At 39.7% G+C, this 27,206-nt stretch overlaps 1 protein-coding gene across 1 annotated transcript; it reads left to right on the forward strand.

Moving 5' to 3' along the window:
- LOC127518754 (mitogen-activated protein kinase kinase kinase 12-like) lies at positions 1 to 27,182 on the forward strand. The gene is made up of 14 exons (XM_051905845.1): positions 1 to 880; positions 6,738 to 7,257; positions 7,324 to 7,507; positions 11,018 to 11,209; positions 11,288 to 11,446; positions 11,701 to 11,859; positions 12,605 to 12,713; positions 14,385 to 14,494; positions 15,127 to 15,243; positions 15,484 to 15,603; positions 19,446 to 20,103; positions 20,374 to 20,441; positions 24,126 to 24,411; positions 25,297 to 27,182. The coding sequence occupies exons 2-14, from the start codon at positions 6,834 to 6,836 to the stop codon at positions 25,411 to 25,413; spliced, it is 2,703 nt and encodes a 900-aa protein (XP_051761805.1). The 5' UTR covers positions 1 to 880; positions 6,738 to 6,833; the 3' UTR covers positions 25,414 to 27,182.
- Positions 27,183 to 27,206: the final 24 nt, after the last annotated feature.

Consider the following 27,206-nt stretch of genomic DNA (forward strand, 5'->3'; position numbering starts at 1 on the left):
GAGTTGCATATTACTATGATATCTGCTGTTAATTAGTACTTATTAAGCGCATATTAATGATTTATTCTGCATGATGATATTCTACATTCTTGATCCTTCCCCTAAACTTAACTTAACCACCTTATAACTATTAATAAGCAGCAATTAAGAGTTTATTGAGGCTAAAGTTGTAGTTAGTAGTGAGAACTGGACCCTAAACTAAAGTGTGACCATATTTTCCTAATAATTTCTTAGTAAATACATGTCAATGAACTTAAATCTTTTACTTTGCATCATCATCCTCATTATTAATGTATTTCTTTTACTAGAAAAACACATTATCTAATAGCACTTATTGGAGTTGACATGAAGCATACTAAAAGAAACGCAGGTTATAGACAAATGCGCTATTGTTATTATCTGAAATCTCTGACATTTCGAGCAGGAAAGCCGTCGGTGTGAAAAACTCATTATTCTCCAAGCGTCAAAAGTCACGTGAATCATATTTATCGAGTCGGTTTTCCTTTAAACGCTGTAAAATATCAATTGATTGTAAGGTCAGGCCGAATCCACACACATTCACCGCTTGTGGCTTTGACGTCATGCTCGCTCTCACGGTAACGCGCGCGCGCGCCCCCTAGCGGGCGTCATCGCGCCCCGTGACGTCACTTCAGCACCGTAGAGGAGAAACAGCTCCTTCCGCTCGACTAATGGACCCGAATCCGTGATCACGCAATCCAGCTGATGGAGCTCGATCCGGACCGGATTAAAACACACATCGACCCCAGAGAAAAGCACGCGCGCGCGCGGTGATCGAGGAGAGAGACGCGTTTACCGCGGAACCGAGAGCACAACATCGGATCCCACCCGTCACTTGACAACAGCATCCTCCAGAGATACGGTACTGCTCGATCATCTACAGCCCACATATGAAGCGAGCCTCTCCGCGAGGATTCGCGTGTGTTCGCGAGCCTTTAAGCGCCAGCGGGAGAGATGAGACGAGTGTGTGTTCGTGCGGTGTTTGTGTGTGTGTCTGTGTGTGATTGTGTGTGTGCATCCTCTCCTCACTCATTGCGGTACTTCACGCGGCTGGACGCGTTCGCGCGCGCCATTGACGCCAATGACATCACATCTGAACAAACGCGTCCATTTACTGCCTTTCATCAGCGCGCCAGCGGCTCGTTCTCGTCGCGTGCGTCCGTGCGATGTTTTTGACCGTACACGCGCAATAGTGTAATTACACGACACGCGCGGAGAATCGTGTCGTTCAGGAGCGCACGCGTGCGTTTGTTATGCAATTTTGCCATATTGTGCAGAGAGTGACGTGACGCGCGCGCGAGCGTCGGTTCGCACGGAGACAAGCGAGCAGAAGTGTCGTGATTTCTGTATGTATTTCATGCAAATGCGTCAATAGATTGGATGATGTTTGTGCTGCACTGTTTCAGTCACGAGGACAGCCTGTGTTTGATGAGAAATAACATGTCCGTGAACACTGTGAATGAATATATAAGTGTATATTCAGGTGCTATGACCATTCATTTGAAATTGATCACAATTTTCAATCAACTTTTAGCAGTTCCTATAATTATAAGTGATTAATACACTCGGAGAAATGTTTTAGCATAATATTTTGGAACTTCTATGTCAACTATACCAGCTTCACTATGAAGAAACATCTATCTAGTCCAGTGGATGTAAACAAAAAGTAGGGGAACAATAAAATATTGTAAATAAAATAAAATCTGCACCTAGAAACACAACACCTCGATCATATACACACAGCTGGGTTAAAAACAACCCAAGTTGGGTTGAAAATGGACAAATAACCCAGCGGTTGGGTTAAATGTTTGCCCAACATGCTGGTTAGTTTTATTTAACTCAACTATTGTTTAAAAATACTGTATTGCTTGCTTAAAATGAACCCAAAATATGTAGGAAATTAACATTTAATAAATGAACATTTATTAATAAGTTTATTGAATGATAGTTAAATAATAAACATGTATTAAATTGCTTATTAATAAATGTCCACCATTTGATTATTATTGTTGCCTCTAGTAATTATGTGTCTGATTTTTAATTTCCAACCTATTTTGGGTTCATTTGAAGCCAGACATACAGTCATTTTTTACAGTAGTTTTACAGTATAAAACTGACCAACAAACATTTAACCCAACCGCTGGGTCAAAACAACCCAACCGCTGGGTTTGTCCATTTTCACCCCAACTTGGGTCGTTTTTAACACAGCATTTTTAGAGTGTATGAAACATAAACAAATGTAAGTCGTGAATATACACACACACCTCTTATCAGGTTCATTATTGTTAACTAAAACAAACTAAAACCATGACAAATGCAGTACCTGAAATAAAATCATTGCTGAGATACAAAAAAAGTAATTATTTTATTTCAGCTAGATGCCATTGCACAATTTCTCACTTTTAAGTGCTAAAATAACTAAAACTAAAAACTAATTTAAGAAAATATAGTGATATTTTAAAAAGATTTGAATAAAAACAAAATTTTTAAAGATTTTAAAGATTTTAAAAGATTTGAATAACAAAACACACAACAAAATGACCCAAACAGAAAGTCTACTCAAACACACTGACAGCAGAATCTGTCCATGTTCAGATGAATCATGATTCACTCTCTGTGTGTTTGACTCCTGCTCAGATTCTTCAGTCACATGACGAGTCTCGTGCTGTTTCAACACTAACTCATCTTCTCACAGACTCATTCTGCAATTCTGATGAATGTGAGTTACGGCAAAAATCATAATTATATTTGGTCAATATTGAAATCATGATTATTGGTGGGCGATATGATCAAAGTCTTATTTCATAATATGAGTCATTTTAAATATATGTTAAATTTTATCAGCAAAAACGAATAGTAGGTTTACTAACGTAATAGGGCTGAATTTCTAATCGTGATTACAATCACGGGTGCCACAATTATGTAGTCGTTTAAAAGCGCAATTACAAAAAAAGTTCTGTGTGCTTAAGATGTTTTTTTTAAAGGTTATCTTAAGGGTTTTTTCCATTGTTTTAGTATTATTTTTAGTATAACATTATAATACCATGCATATTTTCCTTTTTTTTTTTATTTAAAGAAGAAACCAAACCAATGTATAGTTGACATTTGAGGCTTAATGCTATAGAAAAGCAATACAAGTGTTCAGGAAGAGTGTTTTCAGCTTGTTTTCATATAAAAAAATATGGCCTGCAGTTACTTTAAAACATCATTCAATGTAAATTATGATAATCGTAATTAAAAATCGCAATTACAATTTCAAGGGAATTATTGACAATTATGATTTTTGTCATAATCGTGTAGCCCTATAATGTAAGAAAAAAGTCCTCAAAATTATTAAACAAGACAAGCAAACAGTCAGCAATATGATAAGAACAAATACACTAATTACAAACAAAACAGACAAATAAATACAACAGAACGAAAATACAAATTAAACAGTGTTTTCAGTGCTAACTGTGGTTTTCAGATTAGTAATGGCCAATAACAGAAAATTGAATACTCAAATGTAAAATAACACTGTACACATTAAATATAGATTAATCCTTATTAAAGCTACTTATGTTATTCAGTCAAGATCAGTGAGTGATTTTCTCTGTCGTGTTGTTCGATCATCATTAATGACAGACGGAAGCAGGTTTATTAGGCTGCTGTCACTTTAAGAGCTGCACAGATCTAATATACTGTTACACACGCATTTTCTTTCTCAATTGTTTACATTCATTTAAGACATAACACACTGTATTTATGAGGATACCTGCCAAAAAGGCACTTTGACATTTGTGTGTGTATGCGTTTAGTCGTGTATCCGAAGCCCCTTTGCTTATCCGCGTTCGGCTCCGACAGTGTCTCTTTTGCGGCTTAATGCACTGCTGTTGTATTTTTGTCATTTTAAGTTATTAATTTGATGATTGTAAGGAGCTCATTTTTGACTTTGTGAAATGTGTGAAAATGAATAGTAAGGTAAAGCAGCTGTATTTAAACGCTCAAGCGTTGTGTTTCGCTGCACACACTCAGATATGGAGAACATGTGCAGTGAAACCACTGCTGATGATGACCTGCTGTTGATTACTGCTCTTATGAATGAGAAGAGTACTGTACCAGACAGGCCAGTATTTGGTCATCATTAGCTGATCCCTGTTGGATCATTGGCTCAGTCCCATAATCCAGCAGTTCTCAATCCTGAAGCGCCCTGATTTACATCATCAGCTCGTAGAGGCTCAAGATATGGTGACAATCTCAACAGTGTTTTTGCACCTTTAAAGGGCACTACAGGAAAGAAACGCCACACGAAGGGTCGTTTCAGATCCAGTCATGAAGGGTGCATGTGATGGTCACTTCAAGTGTTTGAGTTCACGTATAAGTGTACCTAGAATAAGTTGTGTTATATCGCACACTGAATCATGTTTCATAGGCAGCAAATGTGTTTAGTGGATATATTAGCTCAATGTGACAAGCTGCAAAATTTAACAGCCAGTAATAAGAGATTACGGTTATACTTAATTTCCATGGTCCACTTTAGACATTCTGCTGACTATGAGTAACTTTGCAACTCAATAGTAGAATAATCAATTTATTCTACCAACTCTAACAGTCTACTAATACTCTACTGTAGAGGTCGACCAATAGTGGATTTTACCAATAACTAGGTTGGCCCACGCTGGACGATAACCAATTGATCAACCAATAGTTTTTAAAATAGATAACAAACATAACACATAATATAGTGTTTTGTTCAAACAAAAATTGAAAAACCGTGCAGTACCATGAAAATGTACTGAACTTTTTAAATATTAAAATATTAATATTAGTTATACTTTGATCATTCATGTTAGCTCATAGTGCATTAACTAATGTTAAGAGATACAACTTTAAAATATGAAAATATATTAGTAAATGTTGAAATTAACAATGAACAGTACTTTTATTAACCTTAGTTATTGTTACAGATGAACTCTTATTGTGAAGTGTTACCATAGCATTGAAATTAGACACATATTTATATTACATGTTACATTTATAATTATAATTACATTTATATTACATATATTACATGAAATCGGATGTGTTTCTGATTTGTTTATATATTTCTGTCGGATGCATGATGATACGGTTTGTTTTCTCATGTCACTAGTTTTAAATATGCAACATCGCTGGCTAATAAATGCATAAAAGTGTCCAGCTGGATATAAACTAATGCAAATAGATGGTAACAATTGTGACATTAAACATTTGGGTTGAACTTGCGTGTATTTTTGTCATTGTTTTAACCGCTTGAGGTACTACTAATGTCAGCGTCCTCTCAGCCTCGACGGCAAACATACTTACATACAAACCTTCTCTACTAATGCAGCATTTTGTCAACAAATTAACTACTTTATAATGATATGAAAACACGTACGGTAGTGTACCGTATACATATCATTTCATTGTCTGTTTTAATTCCATATCGGAAGCGTCCTGCTCTGCGCACAGCCTCACGTGTCAAAACAAACACCATGAGGCATCAGTGATAGTTTATATTTCTCCTCTAGAGGCCGCTCTTGTACTGTACAATGACAGCGGACCCTTCTCAGCCGCTCCAGCAACAGACACAACCCGGAAAAACTACCAGTATGGACTTTTGCCAATAAGTGATGGTTCTAGCAAACTGTTATCTGTGCCGATTAATAGGCAAAACCGATCAATTGGTCGACCTCTACTCTAATGAGAGTTAGTTGGCTTGTAGTTGCAAAGTTACTTATAGTTAGTAGAATGTCTAAAGTGGACTGTTGAAATAAAGTGTAACCCAGATGGATCTATGGAAGTCACATGATATGATTCCTTGTGAAGTTGGCGATGTCTTTCATTGCTCCCTTCATCAAACAGCCCCAATGTGAGGCACAAAAGTCCAGCTCCCTCCAGAGTTCCCGCTTCAAGGGCTCTGGCCTCCGGAGTGATGCTCGCGTCCGATTGGAGACACATCCGAAGTGTGCAGTGCTGAGGCACTTCAGGACCTGATAGAGAACTGCTGCTCGTTTTAGTTCAATGCACATAATAAAAAGAAAATTCCCAAAAAATGAATCAGAAGTTTGAAAGTCGACTACTGAAGCAGTCTAAATTCTTTACCCTAGTGATGGCCATCACTCCTCATGTACACACGATTTCATGAACATGCTTGTTATTAAAGATAATATTTGGCATTGTAACCCAAAAATAACAATTTTGACATCAATACCATGGGGAAAAACTGCCATATAGATATTTTTAATATAATCTCATAATTTGGCAGCAGGTATATTAGGCTGCTGTCACTTTAAGACCTGACGCACAAATCCATTATACTGTTACAGTAGGCTACCGAGAGGCAGCTTTATGTGTGCGCATTGTGGGTGCGAGAACAAAATGAGTAAAATAATGCGCAATATGTCAATCCCACAGCGAGATTCAAGCCCTGTAACTACGCCCGTCAGAAGGGGGGGTACGAGGCCCTGTGCAAACTTGATGTGCCTGGGGGGGGGGGTGGTGTAGCTATAGTAACGGGGATCTACTGTTTGTTGTAGTGATGAACAATTTGTTGTTTGTGTTGTGGATATCTATGGTTTGACCCATTTCAGAGGTGGCCAAAATCAGAATCACACCATCTCTAATACACCGTGGTATTTCATTGCCGTTCCTAGTAAGCAATAAGAAGAACGCTCTTTCTCGAATCTTATGGCTTGCTTTGTGATTCCTCTCTCCAGGTGTGTTGAAGAGCAGTGGTGCTCCGGAGAGAGTGGTGAGGGCCACTTTTCTGAAGGGTGGGTAACTCGTGGGCCACCCTCACCCCTTCTGCCCCCATGGCTTGTGTCCATGAGCAACATGCCCCTTCCCCCTCCCTCTCAGGGTTCAGCACCCCGCTCTCCGATCCCCCCTTCTGCCGGCCGGATTCGGAGGTGCCGGCGAGCACCCCAGACACCGAACTCACCCCGACCCAATGCGTCCTCCGTAACGTGCTCTCCATCGACCCCGTCGGAGGCGGCAGCGGCACTCACACCCACAGCAACAGCCCCACCCTGAGCGACGAGCCTACCAACTTCTCCAACAGTGTGCTGAAGCTGCAGGAGGGCGGAGCCGAGGGTGGCGCCGTGCGCAACCAGGCCGACAGCTTCCGGCTGCAGGCGGGCGGAGGGGGCTTTCTGGAAGGCTTGTTCGGATGCCTGAAGCCAGTGTGGACAATGATCGGGAAAGCCTACTCGACAGAGCACAAGCAGAGCCAGGAAGGTGAGTACGACAATCGGAGACAGCAGCGAGTCGTTTCGGATGGAGATAATCGAATGTCTCTTCCAGAATCCTGGGAGGTGCCGTTCGAGGAGATCTCCGAGCTGCAGTGGGTGGGCAGTGGGGCACAGGGGGCGGTTTTTCTGGGCAAGTTTCATGGTGAAGACGTGGCTGTGAAGAAAGTGAGGGACATCAAGGAGACTGAGATCAAACATCTGCGCAAGCTCAAACACCCCAACATCATTACCTTCAAGTGAGTGAACGCAAACATGCACAGCACCATCACCCTCTATGTACATTTAGAGTCAATCATTCAAAGAGCACCTATTTTGCTTTTCTCTATGTTCATCTTTCTCTAGTGTGTAATGTTGCTGTTTGAGCATGAAAAAGCTCTGCAAAGTTCCAGTTCTTCTCTATATCAGTGTCACTGTTTCTGAACTCATAGAGACGGGAACTAAACAGAGGGTTACTGACAAACTGGGAAGAAAGGAGCTGCAATAATGGAGAATATGAGGAAAATAATTAACATTCAAGCATGAAAACCTGTTCTAGTAGAGCACAAAAACAGCATCAAGACTTTGTAAAAGGGCATAATAGGTCCCCTTTAACTTTTAAATCAAACTAACAGACCTGGGTAATGTGACTATGTCTTTGTCCAGCATGTATGCAACTGGACTTGGAGCTCCGAAAGAAAGAGCGCAACCTTATTCGGTTCATCAGTGAATGATCCGTGTGATTTTTAAAGTACAATCCTTGCCCCGTAGCCGATTTCACTGGTCAACTCAATCACGCAGTCAAGAAAGTTCATGATGGATCCGATCGCGACAAACAGCAATGCTATCTATCATGATGTGCTACCAATGCTATACTAAGGTTAAGGTCAGGGTGTAGGTTAGGGTTAGGGATTAGTATTTATTTCAGAGGTGTGTAAGCAATCAGAACTGTAAATGAAATGACCAATGAAATTTGTAGAATCGGAGGCAGGGTTCGCAGATCATTGGTGTCAAAATGCCAAAGCATTGCAGTTACAGTATCAGAATCAGCTTGCCACCATGATAATTTCATTAACGTGTTATTCGAAACACATTGGTTTGGTCAAACAAAAAGCTTTTAATAAATTTTGCCGGCATAGTCTGAAGATGATTTTGGTGAAAATTGGACCAACTTTCTAGGAGGAGTTCCAAAATGGTAGGTTTTCAAAGAAATTCAAAATGGTGGACAGCAATTTCGATAATTGGTAATCGTTCATTGTTTAATAGGCAAAAGTAATCAAAAGCCAATAACATTTCATTAACATTTTATATTAAAATTTCATTATAAATTTTGACCACAAGGTGGCACTGTTCCGAAACATTTTCAGTTCCTTACACCAGTGTTTCTCAAACCTGTCCTGGGGACCCCCCACCACTGCACATTTTGTATGTATATCTCGTTTAACACACCTGGTTCAACTCATCAGCTCATTGTGCTGCCTTCACATGCTATGGGAAATTTGATAATTCCCACTTCTGAAGTTGTGATTACGAGCTCATCACATTCAACTTTCGAAATGGAAGGGTTTTCATGTGCAATTTTTACCTAGGAAACTCGTATTTACGATAATTCTGAGAGCACATGAAGGCAGCATTGGTAGAGACTGCAAGACTTGAACTGGGTGTTATTTGATGAGGGAAACATCCAAAATGTGCATATGTCCCCAGGATAGGTTTGAGAAGCACTGCCTTACACATACACGTTTCTTGACACATACTGAGTTTCGTAACGATACACTAATGCTTTAATAAAATACAGCATTTTACAACAAAATTTCAAATGACTGAAGCCCAAAATGGCCGACAAAGGGAAAATTGGGTATCATTGAAATTGGGTATCATCTCTGTATGCTGCACTGAATCAAAATGATTTTTTAAGCAAAAATAGCCATTTTAAAATCTCCTGTCCAGTAGGTGGCGCTGTGCCAAAAACGCTGCATGTAGCCTCAAATTATGCTTGTGATGACATGTACCAAGACTCATCTCGATACGCTAAAGTGTTGCGGAGATATAGCTTCACATCCAGTTTCATGTGCTCTTCGTCAAATTCATTTACACGTTATTCGAGAACTGTTGGGTTTATCAAAAAGCTTCTAATAACTGTTTTGCCAGCATGGTTTAAAGATGATTTGAGCCAATTTTGATGAAAATTGCCTAGGATGAGTCCGAAACAGTAGTTTTTCCGGAAAAGTCAAAATGCCAGAAAAATTTTCACGACGGAAAATGATTTGTTTTGATCCGGGGAATCAGAATTTTGTTTCTGGCCCTTACGGTTCAAAAGTTATTAGCATAAACATAAGTGCACAGTTGGTGGTGCTAGAGAGATTGAGTTAGAGACTCCAAATTTGCTGAGGATAATTTTCAGACTGTTCTCTATCTGTGTGCCAAATTTCATAACTTTCCTGCAAGTGGTTCTATGGGCTGCCATAGACTCATATGGAAGAAGAAGAAGAAGAAGAAGAAGGAGGAATAATAATAAGAACACCAACGGATACAATAGGTGCCTATGAACCTTCGGTGCTTGGCCCCTAACAAAACAAAAACAAGGAATTGGATTATAGAACCTCTTTATCTAAATAGTGACATCTGGGTCCAGATTTACTAGACAGGGCAAATTAGTGTGAGACTGCAATCTCATAAAAGCACCGATGGGAGAGGAAAGTTCTGCGGGTGATTTACTGACAATGAGCACATTACAGAACACAGACGCAGCCACTCATTTCCATTATGACCAACACAATCTACCAAGAGCAGCGCAAATTAGCGTAGGGTCACAAACAAACAGAACTGATGATAATGAGGTGCGTGTGATCTACTAACAACACAAGCGCTGCAAATTAAAAATAACATGGTTTGGCAAACAATATTTTCGGATAATGTCTTCTTCTGGCATTACAAATGAATGCACACGAGTGGAGAAGATTCTCTCCCTGATGTCTCGCAATCTGTTCTCTGCGGTTCCTCCTCCTACAGCAACAATCGCAGCATCAATCGCAAAATGGATTAAGATGCTTTTCTAATGGCGCAAATACCAGTAAATTGACTTGCTTAAACCTTAGTAAAGACTATAATATAATAAATTTAGCGGTCTGACAGCGAAACTCCTACAAACACATAACCATATCGTATCAAAAATACAATGTTGGACTGTGGCAACATAAGATGTTTTATTAACAAAAGATTTTGGGAGGAGCACATTCAGATAATTAATCTTATTAACATCAGGAGGTATATATACAGCAGACTTACCTCTGTTCTTTTCCAGCATCCCTCCAACACCCCTTCTCCTCAGTTCTAACTATTCCTATCCCAACCTGGCATGGGGGAGTACTCTGGGTTCGGGCCAATTTTCGAGCTCTGAGCCTTCTCCCCTCGGACAGCATGGCAAATACACATAACCTTTAATCTATCTAATTAAATGTAAGTGTGAACTTGTGAATTATGACCATATAGTACAATTCACCCTTCGCCGTGAGTTTGATTGACAGGCGATCTGACCAATCATAACGCCAATATTATGTGCAAACAAACCAAACAGTAGAGTTAGATTAATGTCTGTGGACTTGAACTTGAAAAATGGTGTGTATTGACGTTTTTCCGCGGTTGAAACAACACATTCCTTCTGATGTTCATTCATGTGTATTTGATGCTGTAACTAGTAGTAAGAAGGAAGTGATGATTATTTCATGAAGCAGTTACTGCGATTGTCGGTGTGTGTGTGTGTGTTTCAGGGGCGTGTGCACGCAGGCTCCGTGTTACTGCATCCTCATGGAGTACTGCGCGCAGGGGCAGCTCTACGAGGTCCTGAGGGCCGGCAGGAAGATCACTCCGTCCCTGCTGGTGGACTGGGCCATGGGCATCGCCGGCGGCATGAACTACCTCCACCTGCACAAGATCATCCACAGAGATCTCAAGTCACCCAAGTATGACAGCTCCATTAGCTTGAACCCTGGTTTGTACCAACACCCACACAACTGATCAAACATCTTCTCTCCCGTCAGTATGCTGATCACACACGACGACCTGGTGAAGATCTCGGACTTCGGCACGTCTAAGGAGCTCAGAGACAAGAGCACCAAGATGTCATTTGCCGGCACTGTGGCCTGGATGGCGCCGGAGGTGATCCGCAATGAACCCGTGTCTGAGAAAGTGGACATCTGGTACGATCATTTGTAATGATTGGGTGTGGGAGGATCTAACACAGGTTAATAAATGGTTCATAGTAGTATATAAGGGATAGTTCACCCAAAAATTGAGAATTCTGTCAAAAAACTTTCTTTGTGAATTAAGTGCTAAGTATAAGAAGGCTAGGTTACAATGAAAAGATGCGTGCTTAGAAAAGAAATGTCATGCTTAAAAGTGGCGAATCCAGCAGAGAATGAGGAGATGAATCCATGATATCTGGTGTTGGCAGGTCATTCGGTGTGGTCCTGTGGGAGATGCTGACCGGTGAGATCCCCTATAAAGACGTGGACTCCTCCGCCATCATATGGGGCGTGGGAAACAACAGCCTGCAGCTTCCTCTTCCTGACAGCTGCCCGGACGGCTTTAAGATCCTGCTCCGACAGTGCTGGTGAGAGACAGAGACACAATCATATTGAATGTGCACTTGTAGTGTACTTCAAATTATACAAGTATATTTTTAAAAACATGCAGATGATATAATAATAATGAAATAAAAGACACTTAAGCAGAGAGAGACACTTTCATGACTGTTTCTTAACACTTTTTAAAAGTGCACTTTGTAATAATGTCAAATTTAAAAGTTTTACTTGAAAGTACATTTTAAATCATTGTTTTAATCTTTTGTCGTGCTTTAAAGTACTAACTATTAACATGCTAAAGCACATGTGAAGTACTTGATAATTTGAACTGAAGTGTTATTCAACACTACAAATGTGTTTTAACTTCATTGTTACAAATAACTAATTACAATTATATTTAATTAAATATATGATGTACAAGTTTCAATAGTTTATCATAAATGCTTGCCAGTACACTTTAACCATATTTCCAAGACAATAGAGGTAATAATGAAATTTGCATATAAAGAAGTTTTCAGTGTCTGCAAACATTACATTCATTTCACACTTAAGTATATTCCTTTAAAGTGTATTCTTTTTGTAATAAGTACACTTTTTAAGTATGCTAAAATGTGATTTTTGTCACAAGGAAAGAAAGACAGGAGAGAATCGTGTGGAAATAGATGAGCTCTCTGCAAAATGACAAGGAAAAGATGGAAATGAGCATAATATGATTAGCTGACTCTTATAATAAATTGTAAGTGACTCTTCTAACACTGATGTATGTGTGTGTAGGAACTGCAAACCCAGGAACAGGCCGTCGTTCAGGCAGATTCTGCTGCATTTGGACATCGCCTCTGCAGACGTGCTCTCCACCCCGCAGGAGACGTACTTCAAATCACAGGTGAGACGTGCGTCAAACACTAGAGCACTACTGCTGGAGAGCAGTGAAATTACCATGTGCTTCAGTGCTCAGACTGACCTGTACAAGTGTTGTTATACCAAAGCACAAGCTATGGAAAATGACTGCTTCACAACATCGTCCTGTGACATTAAAAACCTCTGATCTCTAACTCATGAAGACAAACATCCCTTCACACCACACAATCATAAGATTAGCAACAATAGCAAGTATGGAAAGAGCAGGAAAATAACTCAAATAATAAGTAATATAATAAAAATGAATTTGTTTAAATGGAATAATTAAATGATTATGATTTGATGATGTATGGTTGCTCTCTTGAAGCAGCACACAGGTCGATATTGAGGATCCTTGAATCCTTCAGCATTTTCAAGAAAAGTTTAAAGATTTAACAAAATAAACATAATAACAAAACAATAGTGATGGGCGCTTTCGAAACACTGTTTTATGAAGCTTCAAAACCTTTATGAATCTTTTGTTTTGAAGCAGTGGTTCAGAGCGTGTTTCAATAATTAAAAGGAATAATATTAGTTTCTGTTTAGCTGAGCCATCCAAAGAACAAACAAAACAAGCCCTAAAAACTGATAAAAGAATACTTATTATACATATTTAATGGTATTAGATGATTAGTTATTTGCATCTGACAGATTATACTTTCAACAAAACATTTGCAGTGGGTTTGTAAAGCTGTTTTTATGCATGTTTGAGTTTTTGTTTAATTTACACTGTTTTGACCAGCAGGTGTCACCAGCGCGTGGTGTTTCAAACATTTTGCCATAGCAATTGGTTCAGTTGATTCAAAGTTTTGAAAAGCTTCGTTTCTCCCATCACTACAAAACAACAGAGAACAGAATGAGCAGCACCAAACATCAGTGTAGGACAAGACTCAACAAGATACACTGGGGTTAAAAACTAGAGGGGTAACAGGCAAACAAGACACACCTGGGAATGATCACAGAACTATCAACTAGAAAAACTACAAAGGACTACAAAAATGGCACACAGGACAGGAAACAGGATAAAATGCAAACTAAAAGTCCAATCACCAAAACACATGAAACACAAGCCAGGGAATACATACCACTTTATATGTCATTTCATAATTACTTCTATTGTCTCTGAAATTAAATGTTAACGTGTTGAATGTACTGACAAGCATTTATGGTAAACTAAAATATACTTTAATGTCATTTCTATTGAAACTTGTATGTCATATTTATTTAAAAAAAAAAAAATGCAATTAGACATTTTAATATATATTACCTTTGAATGTAATATCGAATAACACACTTTAGTTTAAATTATAATCAAATGCTTCACATGTGCTTTAGTACGTTAATAGTCCTTCGTTAAAGCATGACAAAAAATGATTAAAATACGAGGACTTAAAATGTTCTTTAACGTTAAACATTTAATTTGACATTATAACAAAGTGAACTTTTTAAAAGTGAGTTAAGAAACATGAAAGTGTCTCTCTTTAAGTGCACTTAAGTGGCCTTTTATTTCATTAATATTATATTATTATATTAATATTAAGTTTTTTCCAAATATTAATAAGTGAAGGAGTTTTGTTAAAATATTATTTTGAAGATGTAAAAACAAAGGATCAAGTTTTCTGTGTGTGTGTGTGTGTGTGTGTGTGTGTGTGTGCAGGCGGAGTGGCGTGAGGAGGTGAAGCAGCACTTTGAGAAGATTAAGTCGGAGGGCACGTGTCTGCACCGTCTGGATGAAGAGCTGATTAACCGGCGACGGGAGGAACTCAGGTCAGCAACAATCACATGACCAAAACATATCGGCTGAAACATCCTTAATACAAGCTGATCAGAGTGTAAAATTAGCTTAGTGTTTTATTTTGCTTTATTTATTCACTACTTGCTTTATTTTGATTCTACATTAAATGGGGATTCAGTGTGTACATATTTTAGGACAATATTGTTTTAATATATTGCAAATAATCACAGAAACCTAATGTTTTTTTTTTTTAAATGGACACATAGTTATGTTAACTCTAGGGTTCTTGACTCAGTTTTAAGAACACTTTACGCCAAAAAGGTTTGATATGAGAAGAAATGTCTTGCATAACACTTTTAATGTTTCACGTTATTTTTAAATTTTTCTAGTGATAAAGTGTGTTTCCGAGGTATTTAATTCATAAAATTTAAATATAATAAAAAAAATGAATTAATTAAAACTAAATCCATAAAATGATCCCATGATGGAAAAGGTTCTATATATGAAGCTCCTGACTGAACACTTTAATCATCTATATAGAGTGAGTGTTAGTGCAGGTTTTGAGGGCTGAACCGTGTACTTATTCACACAATAACGGTATTATAAGAATGAGAGGAGACGAAACAGAGCAGTGGACGTTGTTGAGCAGGACTCGTGTTCACAGGCACGCGCTGGACATCAGAGAACACTACGAGAGAAAGCTGGAGCGAGCCAATAATCTCTACATGGAGCTCAACGCCGTCATGCTGCAGCTGGAGCTCAAAGAGAAAGAGCTGCTCAGGTGAGACGCCTGCACTGACACTGCCATCTTCTGTTATTTATTCTGTTCTGAATAAACCAGACGAAATCACTCCAACAGCTATAAACAGCCACGCACCGAATGGAGAAAGAGCGATCGGTCTGTCAGTCCTCTTCATCCTCCTGTCATTCCATGTCATGTTACTTTCAGATGCAAATGCAGTCTAATCAGATACGTTTATCTTTATTTATAAGTGCTAATGCTAACGTGTTATTCATTAAGGAGGGAACAGTGTCTGGATAAGAAATATCCTGGTCTGTTCAAACACCACCCCTCGACCACAGTGGACAAACTCATCAAGAAGAGAAGCGTCCCTCAGAAACTGCCGTCTCACGGCAAGAGGTGAGAAGAGCCACATTCAGTCATATGATCAATATATAACGGACATAAATCAAGGTCAAAGTTATTGTCTGTCTTATAAACAAACTTATGTAAAGCACAAAGGCTTTATCTTCTATGTGACTGTATGTGTATAAAACAAACAGCAAAGCAAGTGGTCAAGACCAAAGAATATGTACATGATTAAATGTTTAAAAAATGATCTTTGAATTTTCCACAAAAACACACATGACTAAAACTCTAAATGCATCCACTACCAAAGCAACATTATGAAAGACACTCTTCTCTGTAAAAAAAACCATCACCTGACATCACCTGACTACTGATCCATTTAGTTCATATTTGCACCTCGCCTATAGGGGCTTTCACACCGAATAGTTCTAGGAACTTAGTTCTAGAAACTGGCCACTAGGATAGTTCCCCGAGAACTAATTTCTCCCCTGGGTCATGTTCCTGGTTGCATTCGCACTGGGAATAGGAACTGTGAAGTGGCCAACAGCGGCGTCTTTAAGCGCGGCATTTACAAACGCTAAAAAACAGTGAATGGAGGATGCCGAGATCGGAGCTGTTTGTTGTGTGTCGAGGGTTTCGTGATAACAGAGAATGGAATGTAAACACATAATCTACGTGACTGAAAGAGCAAAAATTGGGGTTAAGAGACGTAATCTCCTATGACAACTTTCAGTATCGAGGCGGAGAAAAGAACACAACCCTGCAAACAACAGGTAAACGCTGTTATCGCTGTTTTCCATATTCGTGAAGTAAATATGTTTATACAGCTTTTTAAAAATGCCGAGTGCCGGTGTTTGACATGCGTTTGACCAATCAACATACACTTACATCACTGATAGTTCCTATAGTGCTGGTTTAGACTCTACTCTGAAGTAGGAGCTAATTTAGTTCCCTTAAAAGGAGTTCCTAGAACTAAAATCGTTCCTAGTTCCTGCGGTGCAAACACAGCAAAATCCGGGTACTTCAGCTAATAGTTCTAGGAACTATGAAAAGGTTCCTCCGGTGCGAAGGCCCTCTATGTCTGCTCTGTCAGTTTTAAACACCCAGGTAGCCGACACACTCTGCTTCACACCTTTGTTGATCAAGAGGGAATTGAAACATTCAAATGTTTGTCATGTAAAAGTCAGTAACTCTAGTAATGTAATAATAATCATTATTTAACAAATTCATTATTTCATTTTGATTGAAGAGTTAAAACAGAGACTTTGCTTGATCTTAAATTCTTTGTTTTATGCAACCGGCTACATTTTTCCAAGCAAAATGAAATGGTATGCTGCATTCATGTTTCTTTGTCAACCTGCACACGTCAGCACTTCACACTTCTGCCCGACACAAACAATAGTCAAACCAATAATTAAATTCCACAGGGATCCTTACAGCCGTGTCTTTCCAGATAATGAACCCCAGGGAGTTTTATTCCAGAACTGCTGTTTGTTGATAACCCGATTGGAATCATACTGTGGAAATGCAAATTCAGTCACACTGCTGCATGGTATTTATTGCTTAGTGTAGAATAAACACAAATGGTAATTCTATCTAAGAATTGCAGAATATGCACAATTCTCAACATCCTTCCAAACCAAAAAGTATGTTGGGGATTTAAACCTGGGTCTTTCACATTTGTGCTTTAACGCTCTACCACTCGTCTGTGAAGTCATATGATGTGGAATTGGAAAATCTACTAGCAAGTACAAGCAGATTGACCTGTGCTGTATCAGCAGCCAATGATCTTGAGCGTTTAACATTTAAATAGTCTGGTTCAGTGTCCCGCAGCATCAGAGTTGCTCTGAACCCCTCCACCTCCCCAGCACCACCTGTCTAGATCAGTTATGGGGATCAGCTGTATCATGTATGTCTGTTTCTGCAGCAGCATCATGTCACAAAAGCATGTCTGTGTCTGTCGTGGCAGTAGCATGTGTAGCAGATCTAGTTCGTCAAGAACAAATACATTAACAGTAGCTATATATCCATCCAAACTTGTGCGCAAAATTGGAATATGGCAACAAAACATCTGCGAATAAAGCAGCATTTCCATCCCATGTGTTCAAGAGAACAAAATCGTCACTTCCTGGGAAATTCATTCATCATAAATGAGCTCGTCTCAGAGCGTCAGACGAAACACAAAAAAAAAAAGCTGTCATGTTCTCTTGTGTTCGGATGCTGGTGTTTGGGAAAGCAATTGTGTGAGACGCTACTGGAGGGAATTAAACCAAATCACAGACGTTTCAGAACCACTAAACCAACATTTGAGATGCTGCGATGCGATTAGTCCACTCGTTAGTCCAGTTATCCAATCACAGCCTCTGCTGAGGCAAAGTTTTTTGTTGTGCTTTGAGGGATTTATTCGATAAATCTGTTTCAATGAACTTTAGTCCATGGTGGAAATAAAAAAAAAAATAACCATGATTTTTTTGGTTCAGTGTTTGATATATTCAACACCATAATAATTAGGGGTTCAAGCACAAAGTGCTATTGTAATTGTAAGGATTTTTATTATTTTTCTTGTGCCGTAAAACTGATCGTGCAGAGACTTGAAACTTGGCCAGATGATAGGTCTCAATTTGGGGAGAGGTTGACAGAGTACGACCCAGATTGGCCAATAGGTGGCGCTACAGCGATCAAAAACAGAAAACTGCTCAGAACTCCTAAACCATTTGTCGTAGACTCAAGTGTCTTATTTCATTGTGATCCTTGGCTCAAGACAAACAAACGTGTATCTCCGATTTCATTTCCGGTATGAAAATTCCGCCATTTTGAATTTTGTAAAAAACCAACTTTTGCAAACTAGTCCTAGGTTTTTCATGTGCAGAAATATTCTCTGGAGTCTGAATACGCACAACAAGCTGCATATTACTTGCCATTCATTTTCACTTAAATGTAGGCCTAATGCTTGACGGTTGGTGACATATATCATTGGAAAAACTAATGCCAGGGCATTGCCATTGTGACTTATGAAGACTTGACAGCTGAGCCTGAGCGCGTCAGCGCAGGTATTTCACTCACTGTAGAGCCTGAGCGCGGGCATTTCACACACAAATCAAAATATTAAACTGAACAATAAAATAACGTTATTAACCGGTTAATGGCCATTTCAAATTAGCGTTTCTGTTCAGAACGATTAAATTTGATTTTGTTTCCGTTTCTGGTTATGTTTCGGTCAAAATTTCGTTCGTTTCCAGTTTTCGTTTTTGTTCCTTGAACCGGTTCAGAGCCCTGCTCTCTAGGTCAATAATTATCAAAAAAAAGGTTGAACTTTTCCCTTTAGGGTAGCTATAACAGGGTCAATTAGAAAAGGGGCGTGGCCAAGTGACCACAAAAGACTATAACTCCTAAACAAAAACTCGGAACTTCACGAAAAACCACATAAGAAATATGATTCTAAACAAGCATGCAAACTTTTATGGAGATCAGACTATAGGTGGCGCTATAACTGTTAAAAAGCAATAAAAACCATATATTTTCAATGGTAAATTGCCTGTTTTGGCTTAAAGGCCTTAAATGCTTGAACCCCGATAAATGCTGCACTTGCAGCTTTAATTCTTATTAGTGCTACTGAATACAATCACGCAATTACACTGTAAAGGCCAATTGACACTCAACAGACTGTGGGTGTTGGTCGACTCTCGTTTTCTCCGATTGAACATTCTGAATCTGCGTTTGTCCGGTCTTGGAATGTCTGAGAAGTGACATACTGTAAACCGGTGACTGACGGCCTTGGTCTGCGTCTGTCAGTGCAGTGTGAATTGGCCTTAACATGTAACATATGTAAAGTAAGGTGCCACCAAAAAGAATGTTTTGTAACCAATGACTTCCTCTTGAACTGTCATATCCAGGCCTGATCTCCTGAGATCAGAGATCATTCTCCCCAAGATGGACGCTGGTGTGCTGCAGGTGACTGTCCCGCCATGTTCAAACCGAGGACCTACCTCACCTAGTCGGGCCCGCAGGGTGAAAACCCGTCATCGGAGGAGTGGCAGAGGAAGCAGCGGGGATCTCTCAGGGCCTAAGCACCCTTCTGCCCCTGCTAGCCAAGAAAGAAAGCCCACGCTGTCCAACACGACGACGCCCGCTGCGCCCCTCACTGAAACGGCTTCAGGGGGCACCATGAGGGAGGGCCAACTGGAGCCGCCCCCGCTGAAGCTGTCCTCGTCCAGCCCGGATCTGCTGTGCTCCACCCGCCACGTTGAAGATGGAGTCAGTGGAGCCACCACGACTGAAGCCCTGGGCAGAGAGACCAGTGGCGGGGCAGAAGCTGGGGCCGGTCTGGACGAGACTCCACCCAGAAGTGACACGGCCAGTGAGGATGCCGCTTCACTGCCGTTCTCCAGCAGCCCTGATTCGCCCTGCTGTGGCAGAAGTGGAGCGGTGGGCAGAACCCATGCAGAGGAGAGAGAGGAGGGAACTGGTGCGGTGCGATTGCCCAGAGGATCCAGCGGAAGTCATCTGACTCCATCGGCCATATTGTATCGAGCTGCTATCACTCGCAAACAGGTAACTGGAACAGACTTAATCAAGGTTTACATGTTTATATGTCTTCACAAAGTCCCCTGAAATGCAACCTCTATACTTCAAACATCAACATTCAACAAAGATTATTAAAACAGTAAATGTAATTTGAGGGTTTTATATTTACAGTGCTCATTTTGGCCTAGCGCCACCCTTAAACTATTAAAGCTGATTTAGTTGATATTCAGTTTATTATTTTAAGTTGAGTAAAACTATTTTAGAACAGTTTGAATGAAGTGTGTTGAATTCCACCAGCGACGTGGCGTTTCCTCTGAAGAAGAAGAGGGTGAAGTGGACAGCGAGGTGGAGTTACCAAGAAGACGGTAAGAACGTCATTATTTATTCTTTCAGGAATATTTTCTTGCAAAATAAGATAGTAGGTAGGTTGCTTTATTTATGTTAAGCTGCCTTTCCAAACCCATAAGAAGATAATGTTATCTTGTTTTGGCAAATGCTCATACAAATAGGCTGATTGCAAATTTTCAACAAATCTGTGTTATGTATTTTGAGTTTTGTCAAAATGGTTATATTTATATGACTACAGACACCACAGTGCAATACAGCAATTGCACTACAATGGGAAACACTGATGGGAGATAACTGGTATTGATCATTAGTTATGTTGCTAGCTGATGATATTTAAAGGCTGCTTGCTAGCCTGACTAAAATGAGACATTCTGTTCCTGAAAAATGATCCTACCCAACCAACTTTGCATGGTGGGGCCAGTGTAGGCATGATATGGGCTTGAGGATTAGATAGATAGATAGATAGAGCCAACATGGAACCCACGGACAAACCCATTTAGGACCCATACTGGGGCTAATTCAGATAGGGCTGACATGGAGCCCAGGAGAAAAACACATGTAGAGCTCATACTGGGGCTATTTCAGATAGGCAGCTTTACAGTGGTAAATAAGAAAATAATGATTCAATGATGCAAACAGAATTCAATTCTGCTGTAAAGCAGCTCTAAAAAGACAATTGTAAACAGTCATTATTCAGTTGAAATTGAGTTTTGGCCCAAACCCAGAGTGATGGGTGGTGGAGGGATGCTGATAAACTGTCAAACAAACAGAGGTAAGACTGGTGTATATATATACACACTTCTTGTCGTTAATGATTTGATTAGCTGAATGCTCTCCACTTGTGTTAATTAGGTTAATTATCTGAACCTACTCCTCCCGAACTTTGTTAATAAAACATCATATAGTTTAATATTAAGTGTCCCCGACTAAGCAAGCCAGAGGCTACAGTGGCAAGGAACCCAAACTCCATCAGACAGAAATGGAGAAAAAAACCTTGGGAGAAACCAGACTCAGTCGGGGGGCCAGTTCTCCTCTATCCAACAAACAAACAGTGCATGATTATAATTCAGGCCACATCACAAGTCCGAAGTCAGATTGTGGATCTGTAGCATTTAAAATATTTCATCCAGTTCCTTCTCATTGAAGATCAGATTCATCACGCTGGTATGGAGACGAAGCTGGCCATAAGGGTCTGTGCAGAGGACTTGTCTGGTTCTTTTGGTCTTTGCTGAGGATCTGTGCCAATGGCTATCGTGTCGACGAGGTCTTCACAAGGGGATTGTCTAGTAGACATGGTCTCTGCTGACATTCAGGGCTGCGATGAGGTCGTGTCTAGGTGCAGGTCCACCATATGATCTGGATACGACCTGGAACCGGCTGACTACGGTAACCTTGGGATAAGGATGAGACAGACAGACCAGTATTACCGTAGATGGCATTCTTCTTACAATGTAACAAGTACATTGGGTGTTATGGGAAGTGTTCCCGGTTTTGGTTGACCTAATTTATGCAGCCTAAAAATCCTTTAATGGATTGGAATTATAGAAATGTGATAATGTGCTATGTGTATGCCAGGTTGAAGAGATGTGTTTTAAGTCTAGATTTAAACTGACAGAGTATGTCTGCTTCCCGAACAATACAAGGAAGACTCTTCCAGGGTTTGGGTGTTAAATAGGATAAGGATCTACCGCCTGCGGTTGATTTTGATATTCTAGATATTATCAACTGGCCAGAATTTTGATATTGCAATAGACGTGAAGGACTATAAATGCATTAAGAGCTCACTGAAGTACTGGGGAGCTAAACCATTTAGTGCTTTGTAAGTGATTAGCAAGATTTAAAATCTATACGATGTTTAACAGGGAGCCAATGCAGTGTTGACAGAACCGGACTAATACGGTCATACTTCCTGGTTCTACTAAGAACTCTAGCTGCTGCATTTTGGACCATCTGGAGTTTGTTTATTAGGCATGCAGGGCAACAACCCAGTAGAGCATTACAGTAATCTAGCCTTGAGGTCATGAACACATGAACTAACTGTTCCGCACTTGTCATTGCGAGCATATGTCGTAATTTAGATATATTTTTAAAATGGAAAAATTTGGATTTACAGATGCTAGAAATGTGGCTTTCAAATGAAAGATTGGTATCAAAGAGCACACCCAGGCTCCTAACTGATGACGAAGACTTAACAGAGCAGCCATCAAGTGTTAGACAGTATTCTAGGTTATTACGTGCAGAGGTTTTTGGTCCAATAATTAGAATCTCTATTTTTTTCAGAATTTAGTAGTAGGAAATTGCTAGTCATACAATTTTTTATATCAGCTATGCATTCCATTAATTTTGTGAATTGGTAAGTTTCGTCAGGGCGTGAAGAAATGTAGAGCTGAGTATCATCAGCGTAACAGTGAAAACTAACGCCATGCTTCCTAATGATATCTCCCAAGGGTATCATGTACAGAGTGAACAGCAACGGTCCTAGTACTGAGCCTTGCGGTACTCCACACTGAACTTGTGATCGATATGACATCTCATCATTTACTACTACAAATTGATAACAGTCAGAAAAGTAAGATTTTAACCATGTCAATGCAAGTCCGCTAATGGCAACATCATTTTTTAAAATCTATTCAAAATAACATTGTGGTCGATAGTGTCAAATGCAGCACTAAGATCCAGTAACACTAATAGGGAGATACAACCACGGTCTGATGATAAGAGCAAATCATTAGTAACTCTAATGAGAGCAGTCTCAGTACTATGATACGGTCTAAATCTAGATTGGAAATCCTCGCAGATACCATTTCTTTCTAAAAAGGAACATAGTTGTGAGGATACTGCCTTTTCTAGTATTTTTGACATGTAATTGACTAATTCTCTAGGATCAAGTTGCGTTTTTTTAATAAAAGGTTTTAATAACAACCAGCTTTTGGTTCATATCCTAATGACAATCATAAATTAATAATATTAGGATCTATGACCTCAGGAAGCATCTCTTTCAGTAGCTTAGTCGGTATAGGTTCTAATATACATGTTGTTGATTTTGATGATTTAATAAGTTTAGACAATTCTTCCTCTCCTATTGCAAAGAATTAATGTAATTGTTCCTGTGTGGTGGTGTATAGCACGTCTGATGCAATACTGTAGTAGATGGTTGCATTGTTATAATTTTCTCTCTAATGGTATCAATCTTGCAAGTAAAGAAATTCATAAAGTCATTACTGCTTGCTATTTGGAAACATCCAAATTTCAGTTTTATTTCTCGGTAATTTATTTTTATGGCCTTTCTGTATGCTGTAACACTGTCCTTCCACAAAATGCGAAATACCTCTAGTTTTATTTTCTAGATTTATTTATAAAGATATCTTTAGTGGTAGAGGTGATAGTTGTACCATATTTATAATGGAGTTGGTTTTGCAGCCTTGGCTCAATGGAGTATACATGAGACTAGATAATGGTCTGAGGTGTCATCGTTCTGCTGCAGAATTTCAATGCCATCAACACTGATTCCATGTGACAAACTCATTTAGGGCCCAAACTAGGGCTAATTCAGATTCATGAATTCTGACATGGAACCCATGATAAGTTACTTATAGTTAATAGAATGTCTAAAGTGGACCACAAAATAAAGTGTTACCACATTTTTATTTTAATATATCCTTGTTTAATTGTTTGTATGTTCTCTAATGTCCGATTTACAGACGGCCGACCAGTATAACCAAGTGCCAATCAGTATCCACTTTCAGCTCAGAGAACCTGTCCGTGTCAGAGGGAGAGGAGGGCCACACCACTGACCACTCCCACAGCGGCACGCCAGATGTGGTCAGTACCAACACAGACGAACGTCTGGACGACCGCAGCGATGACCTCATCTCCCAAGGGTCTGAGATCCCTGTGGATATTACAGACCCCACTCTGTCTGAAAGAGAGGCTGCCGCCCTTGAACAGGAGAGGGCGAATTTTGACTTGGAACAAAATATCCTGGAGGTACTAGTATTGTGTGAAACCATACAACACACTAGCTATGTTTACATGGACACCTTTTGCTTCAATCGGAATGAAATTATTTTGATTGATGAATCCGAATGTAGAGTTTTGATCGGGGTGGGCAACTCTGGCCCTGAAGATCCAATTTCCTGTAGAGTTTAGATCTAACCTTAAACAACTTAAAAAGCTAATCAAGATGTAAAGCAGGGGTGTCCAACACTGCTCCTGGAGAGCTACCGTCCTGCAGACTTCAGTTCCAACCCTGCTCCAACACACCTGTCTGTAATTACCAAGCAACCCTGAACACCTTGATTAGCTGGTTCAGGTGTGTTTGACTGGGGCTGGAGCTGAAATCTGCAGGATGGTAGCTCTCCAGGAGCAAGGTTGGACACCCCTGATCTAAAGGAATACTAGAAAGCTGCAGGAAGGTGAGTTTAATCAGGGTTGGAGCTAAACTCTGCAGGACAGTGGATCTCAAGGGCCAGAGTTGCCTAGCCCTGGTTTAGATGAATGCTAAATAAAGGGATCAGGACGATTTTGCCCTGCAGCACATCACAGACCATGAGTCTGAAGGAGAATTTTAGAATGACACGACAGTCCATGTTCAACAACAGCTCATTTCGTGAGTCATTTCGACATTTCTACATCATTGCACATGCTCAGAACTTTTCAATCTGATCAAGTGTTTAATGTCCTATCGAATGAATTAGAAAAGGATTGGGCCAATTCATTCCGATTGACGTGGTTATATGACTTTTTTATTCTTTTTTTGCAGTTCTTTCTCAATGGCTTATGTTCATTTATTCCACCACTGAATAGTCAATCTTGCGAGCATCATATACAATGTGTCCAAGACTTTGATCATGCTCTCTGTCCTGTTCCCAGACTCGCGCATTATGTGAGGACTCGGACTGTGACAGCGCTGAACTTGACCAATCAGGGAGCGGAGAGCCGAGCCGTCCCCCGAGTGCAGGAGGCTGGGGCCAGGGGCCCCAAAACTGAAACACACACACACACACACACACATGTGAACCCGTGCAATCAAGCACACACAGGCATCACACCAGCACACACTTTCACTTTTGGTTGCACCAAAGCGAAACTGATTTTCGTGAAACACGTGTGCGCACACATCATCTGAGAAATGCAGCGATACAACAGTAAACACAAAACAACTAGCCACCTAAAGAACAAATACACTGACACACTGGTCATAACAACTTTGGGATCGCAAACTGCCTCATGACCAGGACGTAGCCACGGAAAATATAGGAAGACAAGTAGTGCAGCAAACCGCTGCTAGAGACGAGGATTGCAGGAACTATGTGAAAAGATCAATGCAATTAAAAACTTCAGGGCATTCCCAAAAAGCAGCAATGATGCTTTCGTTAAGTTTGCGCTATTGTCGCGCAGATAGACTTCCTGGTGCTACGAGAGTGCCGGAATAATGTCCGTTAATGTGTGGAAGGCTTGTGGTTAGCAGTACGGTTTGAAGTCAAAGAGTCTAGAACGAATCTGAATGTGTAGAGCCGGATGAAATCTTCCTCCTTCGGCCTGGATGAAGTAGTTTTGCCAAAACTGTACCCCAATAATCTGTTCAGACATGACGTAAATGAAGTGTGTTGCTCTCGGATTGGGACTGACTTCACTACTATGTACAGATGCTTCCTTTCCAAAGCATTTACAAGGTGCATATACAAATGTGATACTATAATGCCCTGAATTTATGTAAATATATATTTAGTAAGTTAAGTCTAAGAATAAAAAAGAAAACTATTTGTTAACGTAATTTAACAAGAAGACAATAAAAACGGTCCAGTTTCGACTATTCTCCTGTGCTTGTGCCACCCGACCACGGCAGCTCAAACCGGTCTGTAAATGTACAGTCATATAGTCAGGTGCAGGACCTTTGGATGCAAGTATACGCGAACACAGACTGAACGGCACATATAAATGTACACGATCTATGATACGGAGATATCTGTTCCAACCGTCTGCTCTCCTCTGACCTCTCGGATTACCTTTCAATACTTTTTCTTTCGTAGGGACATGCAATATGTACATTTCAACTAATCTGAAGAAAGCACTTTTATTTTCTGCACTGTAAAAATAAAGTAAAACAAATAAATGACAATAAAAATAATGTATATGAATTTTAGCTTGCCAGATGTAGGTCTGAGAAGGGTAATGTCCTGAAGAACAAAATGCATGATATACATTTTTATGTATTTTAATTTTTAAATCGATTGTTTTTATACATCTAAAGAAATGTTTGCACCTTTTTTACCTTGAATGTGTAATGTTGTGTTGCTTGTAGGCACTTTACAGTAGGATGTTTATATACATGATCACTTTCTCATGTTGCACTGAAAATGTATTTAATGATGGTTCCATAGATGCAAATCTCCAGTAACAAGAGTATGTATGTAAAGACAACCTTTTAAAAAGTTTTTGAAGATTGAAACACCTTGAACCACATCTTTTTTTTCTGATGATGTTTCGCTCTATTCTGACTGAAACTCACAAGTCCTCAAATTGGTTACATTTACATAGACAGCAATAATCTGACTATGAATAAGAAATTGCTATGTAAAGAAAAAATACATTTTTCTGGCATATTCGCTAAAAGCATGAATGAACTGAGATCATTGAAATCATGTAAACACCTCAATCCACCATCCTACAGCAAACCATCTGATGACACCTTTTATGTTTGTGAACTTGTAAAAATAAAATTATATAATTATTAAATAACTGCTAAGCTACAAAAATAGCCTCACATATACTACTTTCCA

The sequence above is a fragment of the Ctenopharyngodon idella genome, chromosome 9, assembly GCF_019924925.1.
Source record: "Ctenopharyngodon idella isolate HZGC_01 chromosome 9, HZGC01, whole genome shotgun sequence".
Classification (NCBI taxonomy): domain Eukaryota; kingdom Metazoa; phylum Chordata; class Actinopteri; order Cypriniformes; family Xenocyprididae; genus Ctenopharyngodon; species Ctenopharyngodon idella.